The sequence below is a fragment of the Ahaetulla prasina genome, chromosome 7 (genome assembly GCF_028640845.1).
Source record: "Ahaetulla prasina isolate Xishuangbanna chromosome 7, ASM2864084v1, whole genome shotgun sequence".
NCBI classification, from domain to species: domain Eukaryota; kingdom Metazoa; phylum Chordata; class Lepidosauria; order Squamata; family Colubridae; genus Ahaetulla; species Ahaetulla prasina.
Genome location: NC_080545.1, coordinates 39,692,960 through 39,718,966, shown reverse-complemented (window position 1 = coordinate 39,718,966; position 26,007 = coordinate 39,692,960). Strand labels below are relative to the sequence as shown.

Here is a 26,007-nt window from a genome sequence, read left to right as displayed (position 1 = left end):
GACGATCATTTGGCGGCCGTCTCCAAGAGGGCTTTTTACCAAGTCCGCTTGGTTCGCCAGTTGCACCCCTTCCTTGACCGGGATGCCTTATGCACGGTCACTCATGCTTTGGTCACTTCCCATTTGGATTATTGCAATGCTGTCTACATGGGGCTGCCCTTGAAGTGCACCCGGAGGCAGCTGCGCGGGTAATAGTGGGAGCAACTCGTTGCTCCCATGTAACACCAATCCTGCGCAGTTTGCACTGGCTTCCTGTGGTCTTTTGGGTGCGCTTTAAGATTCTGGTTACCATCTTTAAAGCGCTCCATGGCTTAGGGCCCAGGTACTTACGGGACCACCTGCTGTTACTCTATGCCTCCCACCGACCCGTACGCTCACACAGAGAGGGCCTTCTCAGGGTGCCGTCCGCCAGACAATGTTGGCTGGCGGCCCCCAGGGGTAGGGCCTTCTCTGTTGGAGCTCCTACGCTTTGGAATGAACTTCCCCCTGGCTTACGTCAAGTGCCTGATCTTCGGACTTTTCGCCGTGAGCTGAAAACGCACCTATTTATTCAAGCGGGACTGGCTTAGAAGTTTATTAATTTTAACTGGGGTTATTTAGATTTTAGTATTTTAAAGGGTTTTAAATTTTAATATGTTTTAAATTTTGGCCAATTTTATAATAAGTTTTTTAATTGTTTATTTTAATTGTATTTTGTTACTGTTTTTATTTTGGCTGTACACCGCCCTGAGTCCTTCGGGAGAAGGGCGGTATAAAAATCTAATAAAATAAATAAATAAATAAATAAAGCCAATTCTGATTAGCTTAACTCTGAGGTCAACAAAATTGATTAGATGCCACTGCTAAGAGATCTAAGTAAAGCCTATCAGGTATCATTATTCAATCATTTAATAATTTTTTCTTTGTGGCATATCAGAAATTATAATTAAACTACTATTTTATGAAGGAGCAATACTGCCTACTAAATTTTAAAAGGGCATTTCTAAATATTTCCCCTTGCTTTTAACCAATTAATGATGTCCAGCATCAATCTGGGATCGCCTCAGTGTTGGTTTAACTGTCTGCTCATGACACTGCTTAATTAAGCTCGTAAAACTGGATTTGCATTATACTTTATACAAAATTATGCCTTTAAATAAGAAATTACATACTAAGACAAGCTTATGAAAGCAAAACATCTTGTATAAATATGTCAGCTTTGGAAGCCATACTAGGCCGAAGGTTTTCACATGCTGCCACTTTCTCCTGTGTGGAAAAGTAGGGGAGGGGGGTGGTACAAGGGATTATTAGACATAACAATATTCTTCCTACCAGTCAAGGTCAGGCTGAGCTGCATCTGGAGGAGGAGTGGCCGGAGTGATGTCTCTAGATGGGACGGTTGAATATTGGAGCATGTGATCGGCAGAGGGGTCATGAGGGTGGGGATTTTGGAGTTTGTATTACTGAGGGAGGAACCCGGATCCCCAGATTCAGATTTCCACCAACTGTTCCAGTTTACCTATGCTAGTAAAAGTACTTTGAAAGATATTTGCTTTGGAGTCTTTTCTGCAAGGAGGGTTTTCTGGAATGCTGACATTAATCCGAATCTCTCTTTAGAGCATAGCGGCACCAAGTGGGGCCATCAGGCCCAGCACCCATCAAAAGCCTTGGGTGGTGCAAAGACTCAGCAAAGATGGAAGGGAAGGGAGAAGTCCCGGAGGGGGCAGTGGACACAGTTGCTCAGGGACTTATTGACAGATTCTCTCTGTCAGAAGAAGTGGGGACCAGAGGCGAGATATCCAGAGGAGCGTGCTAGTCCCTGCCTAGTGAAGTCACCACCCCCAACCTTCGAATCCCAGTGGAGAGCAGGAAAAGCTGTGGGATGTGGGGATTCAAGGGAATGGATTCTCCTAACAGGGCTCCTGGAGAGTTTTGAACATTGGGAAGTGGGAAGTATGTACCTCCCTCCCACCCCCCCTCAAGCAAAGTGGAACTTAGCCCAGCTGATATTCACCTTTCCCCCTCGCAAAGAGGGGGAAATTAGGGGGGCTCAAGCCCTTTCTGACAAACCCATAAACTACCACATCAGCGCCCAAGCGCAGCAGGGAAGTTACACAGCTGGGATGCATCCAACGCAGATGTCTTGGGGAATGCAACTGCCCCTTACAGGCCCTTATGCCGGCCACCCATTGTGCTCCCCCCCCTGCTAATTCCATTCCTCCAGGCTGGGGATTCTACCCCGGACAAGGATGGATCCAATGCCAGTGGCAGCCAGCTTCCTCTGCTCATATTTTCCACGGATCTCCCTGGCCTCTGTATGGCTCATCGATCCCAGCAGCACAAGGGGGTTTGATCCAGCAGCCGGCTGGGATTCCACCCCACTCTGCAGCCCAGCAAGCAACTTGGGCATCGCCAGCCCCTCCCTCTCAGCAGGGGCCCATCCAGCAACCCGCAGTGGCTGGGCCTCAAATCCCTCTCCAACTTCCTGCAGCCGAGCAGCTGCTCCCTCCTCCCCAGCCCCCCCAACCAGCCCCCCCTCGCTTCAGAGCAACTTTTGATGGCACACCGCACAAACTGACTTACCTCCTCAGCAGAGTCTGGGCTCACATAGATTAATTTGGAGATCAATACGAATCAGAATGGGACTTAATAACGGCTATTTCTGATGGAGAAGCTTCTGAGTGGATTGCCCAGCTCCACAATGAATATGTTGCAGAATTGAAGGACATCGCAGGGTTTGTTGCATTGCTCAGGACCAGATTTGAAGACCAGAATCATATTGCAGACAGTGAAGCCACCACTAAAATGATAAAACAAGGTAACAAACCCTTAAAAGACTTTGTATGGGACTTTAGACAAGTAGCAGGAAACCTCGGGCATTGGCCAGACTGCATACGACTCCACTATTTCAAAGAGGCAATCAATCAAGAACTCAAAAAAGCCTGTGGGATCTGGGGCGTGCCTGAACGGCTACAAGACTGGTACAACATGTCCATAGCTCTGGACAGAGAAATCCACCCCAACCCCAACTACCAGCCGAAAAGCCACAATGAGGACCATTGGCAAGATGGCCCCTCTCACGGCCTGCAGTAATCTCCCCCCTCAACCAACACGAGTTATAAAATGCTACCGGTGGAGCTAAATGGGACACCGGCCTTCTGACTGCCTGGCTCCAGCGCCTGTCCCACAACAGTGTCCAGCCACCACTGCCCGAGGAAAAAAGCCTCCAAGAAGAAACCTGGACACCAGTCAATTTGCAAGACAAGCCGTGGGCGTTCCCCTCCCCACTGAAGAGAGCAAGGAATCTCCGTCTGCTGAAGCCCCTCCCGACGACCCTAGCGGAGAAGATGACCCGATGGTGAGTGCACCCATTCCCCCCTTTTCTATCAAAGTGAACTTAGTAATTCTACTGAGGGGGGAGTGGAGGGAGTTGCCAGACATTATAGACAGCTGTACCAGATATCTAATTGGGATGTCAATTGTGAACCAATTAGGCATCAAAACACTAGACTTAAAACACCCGATTAAATTCCACCAAGTGGATGGAACATTAATTGGCAGAGTCCCAGCCACCCAAATTACAGAACTGATTGGCCTAGAAATTGGAAAACATCATGAATTTATAAGATTCATAGTAATTCCAAAGATGTCAGAATCTATTATACTAGGCCTGGCCTGGATGGACAAATGGGCGCCCACAATCAAGTGGGAAGATGGGTTCCGAAAAATCATACTGGATGTCAGCCCCTTGGCCCATGTCCCCCCTCCCGAGAAACAATCCCCCTCCCGAGATCCACAAAAACCACCAGGGGGAGCCAGCAGCCACTGGATCAGACTCACCTCCAGGTGAACTGCACGTTCCTAAGGCATATGCTGATTTGGCAGAAGCCTTTAGCAAAGAGGAATGTAACTTCCTTTCCCCCCCCATCGGCCCACTGACTGTGCCATCGAGTTAGTGCCTGGAGCTAAACTACCAAAACCCAGAAAGTACTCAATGACCCCTGCTGAAATGACTGAGTTAAGGAGGTACATCAACACCAACCTAGCCAGAGGGTTCATCGAGCCTGCAAAATCACCAGTGGCCGCCCTCGTGTTATTTAAAGAGAAGAAAGATGGGTCTTTGAGATTATGTGTTGATTTTCGTAATATCAACACTGTTTGCATACAAAACACCTACCTATTACAACTAATGAAGGATTTATTAAACCACCTGCTGAGAGGCAAGGTTTTCACCAAGTTGAATTTAATAGAAGCCTATTAACGGGTCCGCATACGTGAAGGGAATAAATGGAAAACTGCTTTCAACTGCCCCCTGGGCCGTTTCCAGTTCCAGGTCATGCCCTTGGGACTCCAGGGCCCCCCGGCAGTCTTCATGCTGCTAATCAATGAAACCCTCCATAGCCACCTATATAAGAGGGTTCTTATCTACTTGACGATATTCTTATATACAGCAAAAGTATGGAAAAGCATATCAAATTAGTTAGACAAGTTTTGAAAAAACTCCTAGCTGCCAAACTATATGTGAAGCTGTCAAAATGCGAGTTCCATAAGGAGTCCTTGGACTACCTGGGCTACTGGGTGTCAAACCAGGGGATCAAAATGGACTCAGAGAAGGTAAAGGCAGTGCTAGACTGGCAACCCCCACGCACACATAAACAGCTTCAAAGTTTCCTGGGATTTGTGAACTTTAACCGCCAATTCATCCCTTCTTTTGTGGCGGTTTTTCTCCCCTTGACAGAATTGCTAAAGACGGGTCCATCTCCTGGCAAGCCAAACCCTAGCCAGCCCCTACCTTGGACGATGAGCTGTCAGAAATCCTTTGAACAGCTAAAACACCTATTCACAATGGAACCGATTCTCCAGCACCCAGACCCAAATAAACCATTTGTGGTCCAGGCAGATGCGAGTGATCTGGTGGTAACAGCTGTTCTAATGCAAAAGAATGCCCAAAACAAACTAATGCCCTATGCTTACATCTCAAAAAAATTGACGGACACAGAACGCAGGTGGGCGGTCTCGGAAAAAGAAGCTTTTGCCATACGATGGGCTCTCCTATCCTGGCGACACTTCCTAGAGGGGGTGAAAGAACCGTTCGAAGTGTGGACAGACCACAAGAACCTTAAGGCTCTAAAAACCCCTCGAAAGTTTTCCCCTAAGCAGGTTCAATGGGCTCAGTACTTCAAGAGGTTTAATTTCAACCTCAAATACATCCCAGAGGGGAAAACCTACTGGCGGATGCCCTATCAAGAAAGCCCCAGTTTGACAGCTGGTGGGAGGAAATAGCTCACACTATGATCTCTGAAACCCAAGCAGCAGGCCAAGCTCATGCTCGGGTCCAGCCACACCGTGGTTCCAACCTCCCAAAGGGCAGGTTGTTGACAGAGCTAAAATCAGCCCTCACAGCAGATGTCTGGCTCAAAGATAATCTAACAAATTTGACCCTAAGAGAAGGACTGGCTTGGAAGGGGAGTAAGATTTATGTACCAGCCAGTATGCAACTCACGGTTCTGCAGAAAAGTCATGACCCTCGGCTTGGAGGTTTTTGAAAACCCTCCATTTGACTAGAAGACAATTCTGGTGGCCAAAGATGAAAGCAGATATAGAGCTGTGTAAAGAGCTGTGCCACCTGCGCCACCATGAAACCTGGACCAGGAAATGTAAAGAGCTGTAAACCCGGACCAGGAAATGTAAAGAGCTGTGCCACCTGCGTCACCATGAAACCCGGACCAGGAAAGGCCCCTGGGCTTCTCCAAACTGTGGCCAAACACACAAATCCCTGGGAAGAGATTGTTATGGATTTCATCGTTGAGCTCCCTGTCAGTGGAAGGAATAGAGTGATTGGGATGGTCATTGATTTATTTTCCAAACGGGCTCACTTCACCGCCTGCAGCGGGTTAACTTCGGCAAAAAAAAAAAGGAAATTGGTGAAATTGTCTGTGAGGCACATTTACAGACTACATGGAGTTCCAGGGAGAATAATATCAGATTGTGGAGTCCAGTTTACTGCTAAGTTCTGGAGGGAGTTCCTTCGGTCTATTGGGTCATCCCAGGGACTTAGCTCCGCCTTCCATCCAGCCACCAACGGAGCTGCTGAAAAATTGAATGCAATGGTGGAACAATACATTAGGTATTATGTAAACTACCAGCAAGAGAACTGGGTGGAGTTGTTACCGTTTGCAGTAGTGGCATATAATAATCCAGTACACAGTAGCAGGGGGTTTACTCCTTTTCAAATAACCATGGGCATGGATTTTGTGCCGATGCCAGAGCTCCCTATAGAACCTCCCACTTCCATGTCCCTGATGGAATGGATGAATTCATTGAAAAAAGGGTGGGAGGACACTAAGAAAGCTTTGGCTGAATCGGCAGAAAAATATAAAGCCCAAACTGACAAACACTGATCTCTTCAACCCCCTTTCCAGGTAGGAGATAGAGTGTATTTGTCAACTAAATACCTAAGATTGAGGTTGCCTAGCAAAAAAATTGGTCCCAAATTTATAGGTCCTTTCCCTATAGTAAAGATAATTAACCCGGTGACTGTCCAACTTAGCCTCCCTCGAATATTAGAGAAAATGCACCCAGTGTTTCACAGTGGCTTCACAGGAGAAAGTGGCAGCATGTGGAAGCCTTCAGCTTAGTATGGCTTCCAAAATTGACAGGTGTCCCCCCCTGCAGAAGAAAACACACCCTGGAAAACAAAACAGACAAAAAATGTAAAAGAAGGGGTTAAAAGAGGGGGTAAGGGATCTAGCTTGAGGCCCTTACCAGCTGCTCCCCCACTCCTTTGGTAATCTAGACCCGTTACAACATTTAAAAAATCCTTGACTCTAGACTCTAGACTCTAGACTAAACCTAAGGGTCCTCCAGGAGAGGGGAGAGGGGGTTAGGAGAGTGTGTACCCCCTCTTTTAACCCCTTCTTTTACATTTTTTGTCTGTTTTGTTTTCCAGGGTGTGTTTTCTTCTGCAGGGGGGGACACCTGTCAATTTTGGAAGCCATACTAGGCTGAAGGCTTCCACATGCTGCCACTTTCTCCTGTGTGGGAAAGTAGGGGAGGGGAGGTGGTACAAGGGATTATTAGACATAACAACATTCTTCCTGCCAGTCAAGGTCAGGCTGAGCTCGCATCTGGAGAAGGAGTGACCAGAGTGATGTCTTGAGATGGGACGGTTGAAGAAGGGTTATGTAGCAAACTTCAAAAACCGCTACAGAAATATTTGCAACCAAATAAAAACAGAATGTAACATTTACCACACCAAGGAAGAAGAAGACCTTCTACGCACTAATTCCAATCGTGCTTTCTATAATTTTGTGAACAATAAACTTAAAGAAACAAGATCCATTCCACCACTAAAAGAACCTAACGGCAAAGAATGTACTGACGAAACAGTTAAAGCAAACCTCTTTAACACATTCTTCGGCTCAGTCTTTGTAAACAGCGATGGCTCATATCCGACATTCCTCAATTGTACCAAAAATGTTAACGACTTAACACATATAGACTTCACAGAAGATAATGTTGAAAAAGCCATTCAAAAACCAACCTTATCTATTGGTCCTGATGGGCTATGTGCATACTTCTTAAAAAAACTTTCAATCAATATAGCTGAACCCCTAAGCATAATCTTTAATAAAGCCTTCACGACTAGTTCCCTTCCAAAACTCTGGTCTTTAGCCACAGTCATCCCTATCTTCAAAAAAGGAGATCCCAGCCTAGTTGAAAATTACAGACCTATCTCTCTATGTTGTGTCTCATGCAAAGTAATGGAATCTATCATAAACCAATCCATTACACTTCACCTTGAAACAAACAACCTTCTCTCTAATAAACAATTTGGTTTCAGAAAAAAATTGTCTTGTAACTTACAACTTCTCCACTGCAAAAACATATGGACTACCAACCTTGATCAAGGAAAAGCAATAGATGCAATCTACATAGACTTCTGCAAAGCTTTTGACTCAGTAGTACATGATAAACTTCTCCTCAAACTAAAATCCTATGGCATTTCAGGACCTCTTCACAATTGGATAAATGCCTTCCTGTCAAACAGACAACAAGTGGTCAAAATTGGCAACACTCTATCAAATCCTGTTCCTGTCAAAAGTGGTGTTCCCCAAGGTAGTGTTCTTGGACCAATGCTCTTCATACTATACATAAATGATCTCTGTGACCTTATCTCAAGTTATTGTGTTCTCTTTGCTGACGATGTCAAACTATTTAATACCACTAACAATACTTCTACCCTTCAAGAAGACCTTGACTTTGTTTCCGATTGGTCTAAAACTTGGCAACTCCAAATCTCAACCAGCAAATGCTCAGACTTACATATTGGAAAAAAAACCCTATCAACAAGTACAAGCTTGATGGTCATTACCTTACTGACAACCCCCACCCTGTCAAAGATCTTGGAGTTTTCATATCTAATGACCTAAATGCCAAAGCCCACTGCAACTACATAGCAAAAAAGGCTCTAAGAGTTGTAAACCTAATTTTATGCAGCTTCTTTTCCAAAAACTCTATACTACTAGAGCATACAAAACATTTGCCAGACCTATTCTTGAATACAGCTCATACCAAATCTCTGACATTAATACAATCGAATGTGTCCAGAAATATTTTACTAGAAGAGTTCTTTGCTCCTCCAAAAACAACAAAATACCTTATACCACCAGGCTTGAAATCCTGGGATTAGAAAACTTATAACTCCGCCAACTTTGACATGATCTGTGTTTAACACACAAAATCATCTATTGCAATATCCTTCCTGTAAAAGACTACTTCAGCTTCAATCGCAATAATACAAGAGCAAACAATAGATTCAAACTTAATGTCAACTGCTTCAATCTTGATTGCAGAAAATATGACTTCTGTAACAGAGTTGTTAACGCTTGGAACTCATTACCTGACTCCATAGTTTCTACTCAAAATCCCAAAATCTTCAACCAAAAACTGTCTACTATTGACCTCACCCCATTCCTAAGAGGACTATAAAGGGCGTGCATAAGAGCACAAAAGTGCCTACCGTTCCTGTCCAATTGTTCCCTTCACTATATCAAATTAATATAGCTGTTGCATACTTTTATATATATATATACGTTCGGCACGAAGCTGAAGCCTGAAGATGACGAATGAGACTTGGTCGAAATGTCGCCAAGACACTTCCAATTTTACGTGGGAGAAAACCCGAATAACCAAAGATCTACATACAAACACCCGCAAAAACCTCAGAAAACATATCTATGGAGCATGTCTGACGCCATCGCTCATCTGGCTGCTTCTGGGAGCACGAAGCTGAAGCCTGAAGATGACGAATGAGACTTCGTCAAAACATCGCCAAGACACTTCCAATTTTACGCGGGAGAAAACCCGAATAACCAAAGACCTACATACAAACACCCGCGAAAACCTCAGAAAACAAATATATATATACATATATATATATATATATATATATATATATATATATATATATATATATATATATATATATATCTTTTATAAAAAAAAAATTATGTCAATGTTTGTGTATACTGTTGTGACAAAATGAAATTTTAAAAAAAAGATTGGAGCATGTGATCGGCAGAGGGGTCATGAGGGTGGGGATTTTGGAGTTTATATTACTGAGGGAGGAACCTGGATCCCCAGATTCAAATTTCCACCAACTGTGCCAGATTACTTATGCTAGTAAAAGAACTTTGAAAGATGTTTGCTTTGGAGTGTTTTCTGCAAGGAGGGTTTTCTGGAATGCTGACATATAAAGCATTATGTAATCTACTGCCTTTGAATACATTTTGCTCTTCTTTAAATATTCAACCACAGGATTCAATCTGTACTCAATTAAATTATATTTGCCAAAAAGTATTAAAAGCAAGATCTTCCAAGCACATAGCAAATATGTGACTTGAGGATTTAGAATATTGGCTGCCATAGCTTTCTGTTTTACGGCATATTTTTAATTGGGTCTTCACAACTAAATTGTTCAAACTAAGAGTGGTGAATTGGATTGGGCGGGGGGAAGCATTTTCTCTTTTCAAGTGATAGCTGTTGTGTTCAGATATAGCAAAAGTCTTTTTTTTACTTATCCACTTTTAGAAAAAAAATCTGTATTTGTTCTAAGTGAACCATTGTGTAACTATTTCATGTCAATAAAACATTTGCAAGGGTCCTTTCAAATATTATATTGCAATTTAATTGTTTTGGCCATGCTGTGTACTGATGAAAAGAACTGGAATTCAACAGGTTGTGAAAGGCCTTAGAATCTTCATCTCGGGGTGAACTTGTGTTAAATACAGTTTATACATATATAGTTTTATAAAAGTCTGTATGAAATAGCTGAGTACAAAGAATGTGCTTAAATTCATAGAATGTAGCTTACAGTATTTCAGTCAATACACTTTATGGGTTCTTAATCTCCAATCTTACATCACTTACAGCAGATTTTTAGTTTAGGGACAATGAAATATAAGAGAAAGTAATTTATTAAATATTTAACTGAATAGGATATGCAGGATATTTTTTCTGCTGTAGAAAAAAAAATCCATTCTTCTGTAATTAAACAGTTTATTTGTATGAACTACTGCCTCCAAATAATACATGTTATTCTTGACATAGTGGGTGAGCCAGATGTCAGGTTGTGGGAATCAATGAAGAGGCAGGATGACAGGAAGTAAGTTCAGCTCTTTATTTCAAGTCAGTAACTTCTGCAAAGACTTAGCTGGCAGCACTCCCTTTTAAAGGGATCTGTTCCACCATTCAGCCACTGACAATGCTTTACTTTTCCCATCGTTTGAATCCACCAATCAGCGCCGGGCCTCATTTGAATCCACCAATCAGCTGTAGGCATGCAAATGTCCGGCTAAACCCAGACCTGAGTGAAGCCTACATCCCTGGCTTCACTTGCTATTTATATAGATATCACCCTTCCCCTCTGGAATAGTCTTACCCAATCATCAAGGTCTTCAACACGTAGTCACATAAGTAGGCGGGGCGTTGATGGTTCCTACCTGACCTGTTGGTTCATTTGAGTTAGCGGCAGCAGCCTGGGTAGTCAGACCTGTTGCCGCTCCCTGGCATGGAACCACCTGGAAACTTTCTGTAGGTGTGGCAGACCCAGTCTGGCTTACTCCCCAGAGTCTCGTTGCTGGATGCTTGGCCCCACAGGTGGGTGTACTGTTTCCCTCAGGCTTGAGAGTAGGTCCCCTGTGTCTGGGTAGTATAGGCTGCAATCTATGTTTGTTTTGTATCCTGCTCAAGGCAGGGCAGTGTCTATTCCTATGGTTGTTTCATGTTCGGTTTGGAGCTGGTTATTTTTGAACTGTCTTAGGCTCGAGTTCCCTATTCGTCCCTGGAGTTGGTCTATGTGCCTTCTCCAAACTTTTCCATCCTCTAGTTCTACCTGGTATGACTTGGGACCCTTAATATTAATTATTTTTGCCTTTAACCAGACAGGGGTCCCTGCATAATTGTGAGCATATACTAGATCCCCTACCTGGAAGTTCCTGACTTTACTGGTAGAATTGATGGTGTGTCTGTGCTATAATTGGGGTGCAGTATGTCTAACAGGGATCTTAGCTTTCTTCCCATGAGTAACTCAGCTGGACTCCTATTCATGGTCACACTAGGGGTTATATGTTGCATTAATAGAAATTTGTCTATTTTGGCTTGCCAGTCACCAGGGCCCATTCTTGCTAATGTTTCTTTGGTCAGTCTAACCATTTGTTTGGCCTGCCCATTACTAGCTGGATTGTATGGCATGACCAATGCATGCTGTATGCCTTGTTCTGCTAAAAAAACCTCAAACTGTCTGGTGGTAAATTGTGCCCCATTGTCTGAGACCAGGACATCGGGTAACCCATAGGTGGAAAATACCTTTCTCAACATCTTGATTACTGCCTCAGGCTTGAGAGTAGGTCCCCTGTGTCTGGGTAGTATAGGCTGCAATCTATGTTTGTTTTGTATCCTGCTCAAGGCAGGGCAGTGTCTATTCCTATGGTTGTTTCATGTTCGGTTTGGAGCTGGTTATTTTTGAACTGTCTTAGGCTCGAGTTCCCTATTCGTCCCTGGAGTTGGTCTATGTGCCTTCTCCAAACTTTTCCATCCTCTAGTTCTACCTGGTATGACTTGGGACCCTTAATATTAATTATTTTTGCCTTTAACCAGACAGGGGTCCCTGCATAATTGTGAGCATATACTAGATCCCCTACCTGGAAGTTCCTGACTTTACTGGTAGAATTGATGGTGTGTCTGTGCTATAATTGGGGTGCAGTATGTCTAACAGGGATCTTAGCTTTCTTCCCATGAGTAACTCAGCTGGACTCCTATTCATGGTCACACTAGGGGTTATATGTTGCATTCATAGAATGTAGCTTACAGTATTTCAGTCAATACACTTTATGGGTTCTTAATCTCCAATCTTACATCACTTACAGCAGATTTTTAGTTTAGGGACAATGAAATATAAGAGAAAGTAATTTATTAAATATTTAACTGAATAGGATATGCAGGATATTTTTTCTGCTGTAGAAAAAAAAATCCATTCTTCTGTAATTAAACAGTTTATTTGTATGAACTACTGCCTCCAAATAATACATGTTATTCTTGACATAGTGGGTGAGCCAGATGTCAGGTTGTGGGAATCAATGAAGAGGCAGGATGACAGGAAGTAAGTTCAGCTCTTTATTTCAAGTCAGTAACTTCTGCAAAGACTTAGCTGGCAGCACTCCCTTTTAAAGGGATCTGTTCCACCATTCAGCCACTGACAATGCTTTACTTTTCCCACCATTTGAATCCACCAATCAGCACGGGCCTCATTTGAATCCACCAATCAGCTGTAGGCATGCAAATGTCGGCTAAACTCAGACCTGAGTGAAGCCTACATCCTGGCTTCACTTGCTATTTATATAGATATCACCTTCCCGTCTGGAATAGTCTTACCCAATCATCAAGGTCTTCAACACGTAGTCACATAAGTAGGCGGGGCGTTGATGGTTCCTACCTGACCTGTTGGTTCATTTGAGTTAGCGGCAGCAGCCTGGGTAGTCAGACCTGTTGCCGCTCCCTGGCATGGAACCACCTGGAAACTTTCTGTAGGTGTGGCAGACCCAGTCTGGCTTACTCCCCAGAGTCTCGTTGCTGGATGCTTGGCCCCACAGGTGGGTGTACTGTTTCCCTCAGGCTTGAGAGTAGGTCCCCTGTGTCTGGGTAGTATAGGCTGCAATCTATGTTTGTTTTGTATCCTGCTCAAGGCAGGGCAGTGTCTATTCCTATGGTTGTTTCATGTTCGGTTTGGAGCTGGTTATTTTTGAACTGTCTTAGGCTCGAGTTCCCTATTCGTCCCTGGAGTTGGTCTATGTGCCTTCTCCAAACTTTTCCATCCTCTAGTTCTACCTGGTATGACTTGGGACCCTTAATATTAATTATTTTTGCCTTTAACCAGACAGGGGTCCCTGCATAATTGTGAGCATATACTAGATCCCCTACCTGGAAGTTCCTGACTTTACTGGTAGAATTGATGGTGTGTCTGTGCTATAATTGGGGTGCAGTATGTCTAACAGGGATCTTAGCTTTCTTCCCATGAGTAACTCAGCTGGACTCCTATTCATGGTCACACTAGGGGTTATATGTTGCATTAATAGAAATTTGTCTATTTTGGCTTGCCAGTCACCAGGGCCCATTCTTGCTAATGTTTCTTTGGTCAGTCTAACCATTTGTTTGGCCTGCCCATTACTAGCTGGATTGTATGGCATGACCAATGCATGCTGTATGCCTTGTTCTGCTAAAAAAACCTCAAACTGTCTGGTGGTAAATTGTGCCCCATTGTCTGAGACCAGGACATCGGGTAACCCATAGGTGGAAAATACCTTTCTCAACATCTTGATTACTGCCTCAGCCATTATGTTTGGCATCAAATTGACCTCTAACCATTTTGAGTATGCATCTACAATGATCAAGAATGTTTGGCCTTGGACTGGTCCCGCTAAATCTATGTGCAATCTCGACCATGGTCCCCTTGGTTTGTCCCACTCTCTTATGAGGTGGTTGGTGCTGGCCTAGACTCCTTACAGGGGGTGCACGTTGCCACCCACTCAGTAATGTCCCCATCCATGTTGGGTCACCACACATAACTCCTAGCCAGAGCTTTCATTCGCACTATCCCGGGGTGACCCACATGCAGCGCCTCTAACATCTGTTCCCTTAGCTTTTGTGGAATTACTACCCTGTCTCCCCACAATAGGCACCCCTTCTGTGCCAACAATTCCCATTTTTTGTTTACAAACATTTTGAATTCCTCCCCCCCCCCAAAGGTTCCTCTGGCCACCCCCTCCACACCCAGTTCAAAACCCTTGAGAGGACTTTGTCTTTTGCCTATTTCCATTACTGTAACTGGGCTGGCTGCAAAGTCATCGATGAGTAAGATGGGTGTGACTGTTGCAGGGTCTTCTACTAAGTCCAGGAGGGGGCAGCGGTTGAGGGAGTCTGCATGTCCAATGTCCTTGCCCGGTCGGTGTATTAATCTGTAGTTATAAGCCACTAGGAAAATTGTCCACCTTGTCATCCGTGGAAATAATGTGTTTGGTGTTGGACGGTCCCCCGCAATAATTCCAAGTAATGGTTTATGATCGGTGACCAAATCAAAGTCCCTTCCATACAAATATTCATGGAAATGCTTGACCCTCGCTACCACGGCCAACGCTTTCTTATCTAACTGTCCATAATTTCTTTCCGCTGATGACAGTGTCTTTGAATAGAATGCAATAGGTGCTTCTGTTCCCTTTGGCATTTTATGGCTGAGCTCAAATCTAAGATAGCAACTTAAATGATTTTGCATTGTAGCTCTGGCAGGCTATAAGATGATACTGATTTCCTCTTTTTAGAAGCTGTAAAGAAATTCTCCACTGCAGAAACATCTCTGAGCTTGTAAGAAGAACATCATATCAGATTTTAAACACAGTTAAAATAAAAATTAGTATTATGCAACAATTCCAACTGAACATTATTCTATCTATCTTTCAAAGATATTTGTTGTTCTGAAGCAGAGAAGACTAATCATGGGCTTGCACTCCAGATATCTGGGGATTCAAGTTAGTTAATTGGAGACTGCAAGAGAGATGAAAGAGCCATAATTGGTCTTCTATGCTTACCTTCCTCTTATCAATGTTTTTAAAAAGCTATTTCCCCCTCTGGTAGAAAGGAGACGGTATGGGGATAATTTCCCTGCATATGGATCTGCAACTACACCTCAAACTTTATGATGGGAATGTTTAAGAAAATACAGACTATGCTAGTAGTGATTCCCTACAAATTGTGTGTGTTGAATTAGTCAATAGACTTTTCTTTTGTACAAACATAATTCAGCCTGTTTTGGTCAACCACTTCTAGCTCCTGCTGGACCAGCAAATAGAAGAGGTGGCCCCAAAAGCCTTTGACCACTTCTGCTTGGTGCAACAATTATAACCAGTTCTCATAGTCAGTAAGAACTACTATGATTGGCTCTACATCCTTAAAGAACAACCTACCCCAAATGCTTGGGTAGAATAGAGTAGAGTAGAGTAGAGTAGAGTAGAGTAGAGTGGAGTGGAGTGGAGTGGAGTGGAGTGGAGTGGAGTGGAATGGAATAGAATAGAATAGAATAGAATAGAATAGAATAGAATAGAATAGAATAGAATAGAATAGAATTTTTATTGGCCAAGTGTGATTGGACACACAAGGAATTTGTCTTGGTGCATATGCTCTCAGTGTACGTAAAAGAAAAGATACCTTCATCAAGGTACAACATTTACAACACAAATGATGGTCAATATATCAATATAAGTGTTACCAGCAACAAAGTTACAGTCATAAGTGGAAAGAGATTGGTGATGGGAACGATGAGAAGATTAATAGTAGTGCAGATTTAGTAAATAGTTAGACAGTGTTGAGGGAATTATTTGTTTAGCAGAGTGGCAGAGTGTTTAGCAGAGCATTGTTTTCCTTCGGGAAAAAACTGTTCTTGTGTCTAGTTGTTCTGGTTTGTACTAACAGAAGTATTCCAATGTTATTATATAATTACAGAAGCTGTATTGTTTATTTGTTTTCAGGTGTAATTCAAGATAATAGCAATAACTCCTGTGAAAATGACTGTCCGTGATATCATCTGTTCCAAGTAGAATCTGCCTGCATATAATGTGCTGGCAGAGACAGCATGCTTAATGGACCTATTCCCTGAAAGATGCCATTGGAGGAGGTTTGGAGGTAAGCAATGTACAGTCAGTTGTGGAATCAGTTACCAAATAAGATCCTCTCCAACATCACCTTGGCTCCTTAGTTATAACAACTGGGTTATTAAAGCTGCCTTTCTTAGTTTCTGTAATTTCTGCTTCAGCAATATTTGAGAGAACCGTAGTGTTAGTCAACTACTAATTCGAAAGTCAGTGAATTTATTATCTTTAATATCCTTTATTATAGGCAGATGGTACAGTTTGGTATTTTGTTTTAAAGGACAAGGTACAATTATATTTTTTTTAAGGAAACAATTCCTTCATGGTTGATTGCAAGAAATGTAGATTATCAATATTTTTAATGAGAAGTGTTATTTTCCTACCAGAATAAAATGATCCTAATGTTCCCCTTTTTCCAAAAAGCCCTGGCAGATTTTCCCCAGTCAGGGTAAGGCTTGTCCTGAAGCATCATATCGGTCACCTGAAGTGAAGAGACAGAGAGATAAACTATGTAGTTCAGTTTAAGTAGAAAAAAAAATCTGCATTATGCTTGAGGGGTATAGAAAAAAAATCCTTACGTACATATGTGTACAGAAAAAGCCATGTACTTATTCTTGGTCTAGAATACATGACATTGCATCTCTCTCTCTCTCTCTCTCTCTCTCTCTCTCTCTCTCTCCCCTACCCTACTTCCATCATTGGTTAAACAAGGAAGGCAAAATTGTCTATTAGCATGCATAGAGAAGAATTCCACAAATATGAAAAGCAACCACTAAAAGAAAGTTGAGACATGCATTATACACTAAGGGTTCAATTTTTGAATGTAGCACCACTTGAGAGAAAACTACAAGTTGTATAAAGCATATCTCTTTATTTAATTATATGCTGTCATCCACAGAAACTCTTGCCAGCTAACAATTAAGATAATACAATAAACAAAATAAATAAATAAACCCAATCATAACATAAATAAATAGTTCAACATCAAAGCAATAAACAGTAAAATATGCAAACATATGACTCTACCAGATTTCTGCCTTCCTCCTGAACTAGATGGAATAACTGAACTTTAACTGTTCCCCTGAAATATAGCAGGAAAGGAGCAGACTGGATCTCTATGGGGAGGGAATTCCCAAGGATGAGAGCAGCGACCCAAAAGCTTGCTTCCAAGGTTTGGTCATGCAATCATTTCTTATAGAATGGATCTAGGAGTGTCCCTATTCAAACTGATCAGACTGACAGAGATAACATGATCCGGAACAAAAAAGGCCTTTCAAGGTAACCTGGAATCGCACCTAGAAGCCAACTGGCAACCAATACACTCAACTACCGGTATGTATCTATCACTATCCAGTTGTATTTTTCAAAGTGCAGTCATGCAGGAGGCAAGTAAGTCACAATGATTGAAAGTCAGGCCTCCTAACTGAGAAATGGCCAAAATAGGAGCTGGAGGTATAACTGTATGAAAGCCCTCCAGCTGGCAGCTGCCATGAGCTGATCAAACAGTAGTTGTGAATTCAAGAGGACCTCAAAGTTGTGAGCTGTCTCTAACAGGGGAAGTACAATCATTTCAAAGTTGGATCTATTAAGACCACAGAATCAAATACATTGTCTTTGAATTCATTTAAAATCTGATCTTCCCCATCCAGACACTGAAAGTCCTTATTATTTTTTAAAAATTTCCACAGGCATGACAATGCATTTACAGAGGGTTTTCTTTAGTTTTCTATTCTGTGGACCCTATGAAAGATCCATCAACAGACAACATTACAGAAAAAGATCTGGAACTAGCTAGCTTAGCTGGCTGGCTGGCTGGCTGGCTGGCTGGCTAGATAGATAGATAGATAGATAGATAGATAGATAGATAGATAGATAGATAGATAGATAGATAGATAGATAGATAGATAGATAGATAGATATAGAGATAGAGATTAAAAGCTTTAACCAAAAACTTTCTACTATTGACCTCACCCCATTCCTAAAAGGATTATAAGGGGCGTGCATAAGAGCACAAACTGCCTACCATTCCTGTCCTATTGTTTGCTTCTTTCTTTCTTTTCTTTTTTTCTTCTTATATATATATATACTTATACTTATACTTCCTTATATTACCTCATATATATGTTTATATACTATATAATCTTCTTATGTGATGCTTATATATAATGTTGTGACAAAATAAATAAATAAATAATAAATAAATAAATAAATAAATAAAATAAATAGAGATAGAGATAGAGATAGAATAGAATAGAATAGAATAGAATAGAATAGAATAGAATAGAATAGAATAGAATAGAATAGAATAGAATAGAATAGAATTTTTATTGGCCAAGTGTGATTGGACACACAAGGAATTTGTCTTGGTGCATACGCTCTCAGTGTACATAAAAGAAAAGATACCTTCATTGAGGTACAACATTTACAACACAAATGATGGAAATGATGAGAAGATTAATGTAGTGCAGATTTAGTAAATAGTTTGACAGTGTTGAGGGAATTATTTGTTTAGCAGTGTGATGGCCTTCGGGAAAAAACTGTTCTTGTGTCTAGTTGTTTTGGTGTGCAGTTGTCAGCCTCCACTTTAATTTAGTGTATTTCTCCTACTAGATTATCTGACTATTTTATTACCTTGTTAAAAGTTTGCTCTACTGATTGTCTTACATGCTTTATGGAGAAGGGGGGGAGGTTTTCACTGTTCCCAACGTCGGCTGACATTGTATGTGGGGGAGAGGGGAAATGCCATTTTCAAAACCAGAGGTTTGAATTGTGTTGGCGCATGAATGAAATGGCAGCTGCTGATTCCACATTCCATTCAGAAGATTGACAGAGGGAGAATATCGGAAGTGAAACTACACGTGGCTGAGGAGAAAGAAGACATTGGACTATTACTGTATGACCTCTAGTAGGGGGAGGGTTCAGGAGAGAATATGACTCTGAGGTTTTGATTTACTTCCAGTTCCAGCTTTGCTTCCACCGCATCCAGACTTGTATGATATAAATTACCAAATTCTTCAACATGATGAAGTTGGGTTTTTATTTTCTCAAACACTGATCTGGGGCAGGCTGACAGCAGTGCTCTATAGCGTCGTTTTGAGGGTAGGAGATAGAGATAGAGATGTTAACACTGCTGCCTGGTAGTATAATTCCCAATTTGGTAGACCAAACCTTCCTCTGGTTCTCACATCTCAGTTTTAAGTTGATTTAAGTTGATTAAGTTGATTCTCACCTTCTTCTCCTGCCATATACTATTATTTTGCTCAAATTTTCAAAATATTTTTTCTCCAATTTTATTAGAATTGTTTGAAATAAAAACAATAACCTTGGTAGTAAGTTCATCTTAATCATTGCTATTCTTCCTATTAGTGATAATTGCAAATTTTTCCATCTCTCCAAATCTGTGTCAATTTGTTTTATTAGCTTATAATTATCTTCCTTAATCGTAACACATTTTGCTGTTAGTTGAATCCCTAAATATCTTACTTTCTTTGTAATCTGAATATCTAACTTCTTCATTAACTCCCTTTTCTGCTTCACTGTAATGTTTTTCATTAATATCTTAGCTTTCTCTTTATTAATTTTCAATCTTGCTACCTCACCATATTCTTCTATTCTTTCTAATAGTTTTGGCCCTGTTTCTTGTGGATCTTCTACATCAAATTGTCTGCAAATGCCTGTAATTTATATTCCTCCTTTTTAATTTCCATACCTTTTATCTCTTTATCCTGCCTTATATTTCTATCCAATACTTCCAGTGTCAGTACAACTAATGGTGGGGATAAAGGATATCCCTGTCTTGTACCTTTCCATCATATCTCCATTTACTATCACCTTTGCTGATTGTTTGTAATGTATCATCTTAATCATATTAGTAAATCTCTTCCCCAAAATCCATAACTTTTAATTGCATCAACATAAATTGCCAGTTCACATTATCAAATGCCTTCTGTGCATCAAGAAATATCAATGCCATTTGTTTCTCTGGATGTGCTTCATAATATTTCAATGTATTCAAAATTATTCTCATATTGGTAAAAAACTATTTTGATCAGTATGTATAAATTCATTTAAAAATCTCTAATCTTTCTGCCATTATTGAAGTAAATAGCTTATAATCTGCATTTAATAAAGAAATCGGCCTGTAATTTTTTATTTGTTGCAGGTCTGAGTCTTCTTTTGGAATGAGAGTATTATATGCTTCCATCCATGAAGCTGGCATTTTCGCCTCTAGCAATAATCCATTAAATACTTCCAACATTGTATTACTTATAACTTCTTGTAACTTTTTATATAACTCTGCTATTAATCCATTTGAGCCTGGTGTTTTACCGTTCTTTTGTCTTTTATTTGCTTCACTCAATTCCATCATTGTTATCCTTTCTTCTAGTGCCTTTTTAAATGTTTCTGGTATAATAGGTAAATCACCTTTTTCTAAGTATTGTTTTATTTCTTCCTCTGACATTGTCTCTTGTTTGTATAATTTTTCATAGTAATCATCAATCCTTTTCTTTTTCTCATTATTTCAGTAACGTACAGTCCCTTCATCATCTATTAATTGATAGATTAACTTTTTTCCTTCTCTTTTTTCAATCTATATGCCAAACATCTTCCTGGTTTATTTGTGTTTTTTTTTTTAAATGTCTAGACCTCTTAATTTTTTGAGCTAAGTCCTCCTTTTTTATTAGATTCAATTTATGTTTTTTCAAGTCCATTTGATTTCTTATGGGGGGCTTTTTGTGGATCTTTTTGCAATTCCATTTCTCACTTCTTATACTCCTACTCTAGTTTTGTGTTTTTTTTGAACTTGCCTTTTTTTTAATTTCTCTTTCCCACATATGTTATTGCCAATCCTCTGATATATGCTTTGTCTGGGTCCCATACATTTTGTAATGAAGTTTCTTCTTTTCTATTCTCTTTAAAAAAGAAAACCAACTCCTTTTCCATATGCTGTAAAAATTCTTTTTCATTTAGAATTGTTTGATTCAATGTCCATCTTAATTTCAACCCTAAATCGACAACTGAGAAGGTGGCCATTGCGAGTCGCTATGAAGCTGGGGCAGTCACAGCAAGAGCATGGAGGCGGAAGAATGTGTGATCGGTCTGGGTGAGAATTTTATTCCTTTGAAATTACTTTTGAAACTTTTGTTAAGAAGAACTTCCTTAGAAGAATAGAGAAGAGAGGGTGGCTTAAAAGGAAGAGGTGGAATTGGTTTTTTCCTTCACCACTGGAAGAACAGTGGTGAGGAAGGTCAGAGGAGCCAAAAGAATTTAAGAAACTAAAAACTGGCTTAGAAAGAGCTGTTTGAAGAGTAAAGTCAGAAAACCAGACTGGATATTTTAATTTTTAAATTGGGGAATAACAACTAATATAAAAGTGACTATAAAAACATCATCATTGTCCTCAGTATCATCCTCTGCAACTTTTAGCCCTGCTGGTCAGAGAATATTAAATTCTATGGCACAACAAGAAAAAACCAATGCTACACAATTAGAATTAAAGCTCTTCATGAAGACTTGAAGGAAAGAATAGGCAAATTAAATGAGAGAATGGAGAAAGTAGAAGGGAAATTTAAAAATGTTCAAGGCGATTATGGAGAAAAATGAGCAAAGAATGGAAAAAGTAGAAGAAAAAGCCAAATTAACAGAAAAAAGAGTGGGAGAGCTGGATTATAGATTAACAGCAGCAGACAGAAATACAGAGAAGGCAATTATCTCCTTAGAAATGGATTGAGCAGATTATTATTTGAGATTTCAGAACATGGAAGAAGAAAAAGGTGAAAATTTAGCAGAGATAATGGCAATTTGTTGGCAGAAGCGATGAAGGAAACCAAGGAAAAAAATTTGAATGACATTGATGAAATAATTAGAGCACATACTAGATACACAATGAGAAATAATCTACCCAGAGAGGTGCATGTTAGATTTACCAAGAAAGCAATAAAAACAGAGATTTTACAGAGAGTAAGAATAATCCTTAAATACAACGGTAGAGAAATAGTAGTGTTAAAACAAATACCAAGAAGAGTTAGAGATTTGAGAAGAGAGTATCAGTTCCTGATTAAATTTTTTATTAAAAATTTAATTAAAAAAAGAATAAAGTTTAGATGGCTGATACCCAAAGGAGTGGATACACTGGGTCAGGCGCTCACCAGCACAGAACCACACCCATTAGACGTTGCCCCTGGGGCCCCTTAGCACTTGATCCTGGCAGCACAAGTGTTCCTATCCGGTAGTCCACACAGGGTTCCAGTACATGCCCTGGTTAACTCCAGGGCCACCACGAATTTTATAGATGCAGTGTTTATGGCCAAATGTGATGTTCCTCACTGCCTGATGGACCCACCTCTGCTTGCGGAGACCATTGATCACCGGGTGCTTCTGTCTGGGCCAATTAAGGCTGCCACACAACCCTTGCACCTGGCCATCAGCTCTCATGAAGAAGCAATCCTGTTTTACATCACCTCTGTTCTGCATTTCCCCATGATCTTGGTCTTAGCTTGGCTCTGGATGCACGATCCACAAATATACTGGCCCCAGAACTTAGTCACCTTCCTGAGTTTGCAATGCATGGACCACACTCGCCAAGTCTGTGCAGGCAAGTTGCTGAGTCCACCTGGGGTATCCCTGCCTTCTGACCTGGCTGACTTTGCAGACATCTTCAGTGAGCAAAAGACAGACCACTTGCCCCCACACCGGCCATACGAATGCCCCATAGACTTGCTTCTGGATGCACTGCTCCCAGTGAGGTGTTTGTACTCCATGTCTCACCCTGAGTTATTTGCATTTTGAGACAAAAACCTGGCTTGGGGTTTTATCTGGTCCTTGTCGTCGCCAGTGTCTACACCGGTGTTTGTGAAGAAGAAGACCGGAGGCTTGAGGCTCTGTTGCAACTATCGCAAATTGAACAGCATCACCGTGTGCGATCGGTACCCTCTGCCCCTCATTTCTGAACTGTTGGAACAGCTCCAAGAGGCCACCATTTTCAGAAAACTGGACTTGAGGGGAACATACAATCTAGTTCAGATCCAGCTCAGTGATGAATGGAATACCATGTTTCACACCAGGTATGGATACTTCAAGTATATCATGATCTTCCACCATTTTATGAATGACATATTCAGGGACCTGTTGGATCAATTTGTCATAATCTACCTGAACGACATCCTGATCCACTCTCCTGCATGGGAGAGCCACCAAAAGCACCTATGCCTGGGCTTGCAATGGCTCCAGGAAAACTGCTTGTATGCTAAACTGGAGAAATGCCAATTTTTTCAATCGACCATCGATTTCGTGGAACACATTTCTTTTGAGGGCATTGCTATGGAGCCGAGCAAGATTGAGTCCCTGCACAGTTGGCAACCTCCTCAGCAAGTTAAGGATGTCCAGCAACTCCTTGGGTTTGCCAACTACTATCGGACATTTATCCTGGGCTTTGCTTCCCTGACAGTGCCTGTCAGCCAGACCTCCAGCATGGGTTTTCCCTTTGATGCTTGCTTGCTATTGGCTGCCATAGTAACAGGAAAGGGGACATGGCATTGGGGTTTGTGTGAAGATGGCCCATGTGAATAAAAACAGAGGTTTGCTCTCATGAATTACTGCGCTGCTGAATGGAATTGTTTACCTTCAGTCAAGGTCAACCATCCTGGAACTCCAGATGGATGAAACACCTGAAGATGTGCCCCACATTACACTATGCAGCCTGGGTCCCTGCGGGGAGGGATTTGGGGAAACTTTTACTATATAATTTTCGCTCCTTTTGACTCAGATCTTGCTTTTCTTTCACTGCTATCATTTCAAACTCAGTAAAAGTACCTCTTCTCTACTTCAATGGAGTTGGTGAGTTTCTTTCTTAGGTTTTGAATGGAAGCAGGCCTGACATTACTGGCCATTAAGGTAGCATTTGAGGCATGGAGACATCATTTGGAGTGGGCCTGGCATCAACTTGAAGTCTGGATGGACCACCAAAACCTGCAGACTGCCTGGAAATTGAACAAACACCAGATTTGGTGGTCCCTCGTCTTTGCCAGGTTCAATTTCTGCATCACCTACATCCCGAGAGATTGCAGCCAAAGGGTGGATGTGCTCTCATGGAAACCGGAGTACTCCCACACCGAAGACCAGCTCCTGCCCAGGATGGTTCTGCTCATAGAGTCCTTCTCCAATGTTTGGGAGCCAGTGGACTTAGGAGCTCAAGTATGGGGGGCACAGTGGCACGATGCTTGGGTGAAGCAATGGCAGGAAGAGGTGAGGCCCACCTCTCCATGGACATTCACTGAGGAACTCTTGAGGTATTGAGACAGGCTATATGTGCCAGTGGGGCCATTCTGGAGATTTATTCTCTCGCAATGCCACACCAATCCTGCAGCGGGGGAAACCTGGTTTCCCATACCTTCTGGTGGCCCTGATTATGACATGACATCCAAGCCTATGTCACATTTTTGTATGGTGCCGGCAGGCCAAATTAGTGACAGGAGCCCCAAGGACTTCTCCAACCATTGCGACACCTGAGAGACCCTGGGGTGTAATCTCCATGGACTCCTTGATGAATTTGCCTCCGTCTTCTGGATTTACGATGGTGTCCATGGTGCTAGACATGCTGATGAAGAAGGCACATTTTATTCCCTGTTGTGGCTTACCAACAGCCCACGCCACCACCTGCATGTTCATTCAACATGTCTTCTGGCTGCACAGCCTACCTGATAGAATAATTTTGGACAAAGGGGCTCAATTTACAGCCCAGTTTTAGAAAGGGCTGATGATGTCTTTGGACATGAAAATCTGCCCATCATCAGTGCATCATTCAGAAACCGATGGTAGGAGAGAGAAAGTGATTGGGATCCTGGAGCAATACCTGCACTGCTTTTTGAACCAGAAGCAGGATAATTGGGCAGATTATTGGGCAGTTGCGGAGTTTGCATTTAACAACTCACAGCAGATCTACATGCAGATGACACCTTTCTTGGCCAATGTAGGGTATCATCCTCAGTTCTTTCCCCTCATGCAAGTCAACTCACTGGTTCCAGCAGCGAACGGCTATCTGGCCAAGTTACAGGCTGTCCATCAATTGGTGCAATGGTACCTTGATAAAGCCAAAGCTGATTACAAGAAAGTCATGGACTGGTCTCGGCAAGGGACGCCAGCATTGGTTGTGGGGGATTGGGTATGGTTGTCCACAGGCACCTTCTGCCAGACTGGCTGGTCAAGAAGTTAAACCACTGGTACCTTGGCCCTTTCCCCATTGAAGCAGTCATCAACCCAGTCACTATCACCTGGCATTACCATGCACACTCCATCCAGTCTTTCATAGATTCCTCCTTGTTCCAGAATGGCCACCCTGTCCTCTCCACCGGCCACACCATCCCCTGCCAGAACCACATGACAGAGACAGGCTGTCCGAGTACGAGATCAGCAGCATTCAAGACTCTCGATGGCTGAAAGGACAGTTCCAGACCTGATTGAGTGGAAGGGTTATGGGCCAGAGGACTTCACATGGGAGGATGTGATTTCCATGCATGCTCCTACTCTGGTGTAGGCCTTCCATGACCAATTCTCATCACGGCCACACCTGGATCATCGTACTTGGGGGAAGGGCCCTGCGGTGAGGGATAGTGTTGTGGCCTGCCAGCTGCCAGTGGAGCTGGTGACAGACTCAGATAATGAGGAGGTTGAGGAAGAACGTGGACCAGTTCTGGAGCCTGGGGAAGGCTCTGATCCTGAGCATCAGACACAGAGATAGAGCCAGGACCATCCAGCATTTCTCAGCCACCAGAGAGGCAGCTGCGTTTGGAGTCAGAGATGAGTGAGGAGGAAGAACAGCTGGGGCCTGTTCCAG

General features: G+C 42.1%; 1 protein-coding gene across 1 annotated transcript in view; it reads right to left on the bottom strand.

Annotated features, from left to right (window-relative positions):
* TMEM117 (transmembrane protein 117) overlaps positions 1-26,007 on the bottom strand; it is a 476,640-nt gene that overhangs the window by 69,589 nt on the left and 381,044 nt on the right. The window contains exon 5 of the mRNA XM_058190221.1: positions 16,559-16,656. Within this exon, the coding sequence (XP_058046204.1) occupies positions 16,559-16,656 (98 nt within the window). The remainder of the gene's footprint in view (positions 1-16,558; positions 16,657-26,007) is intronic.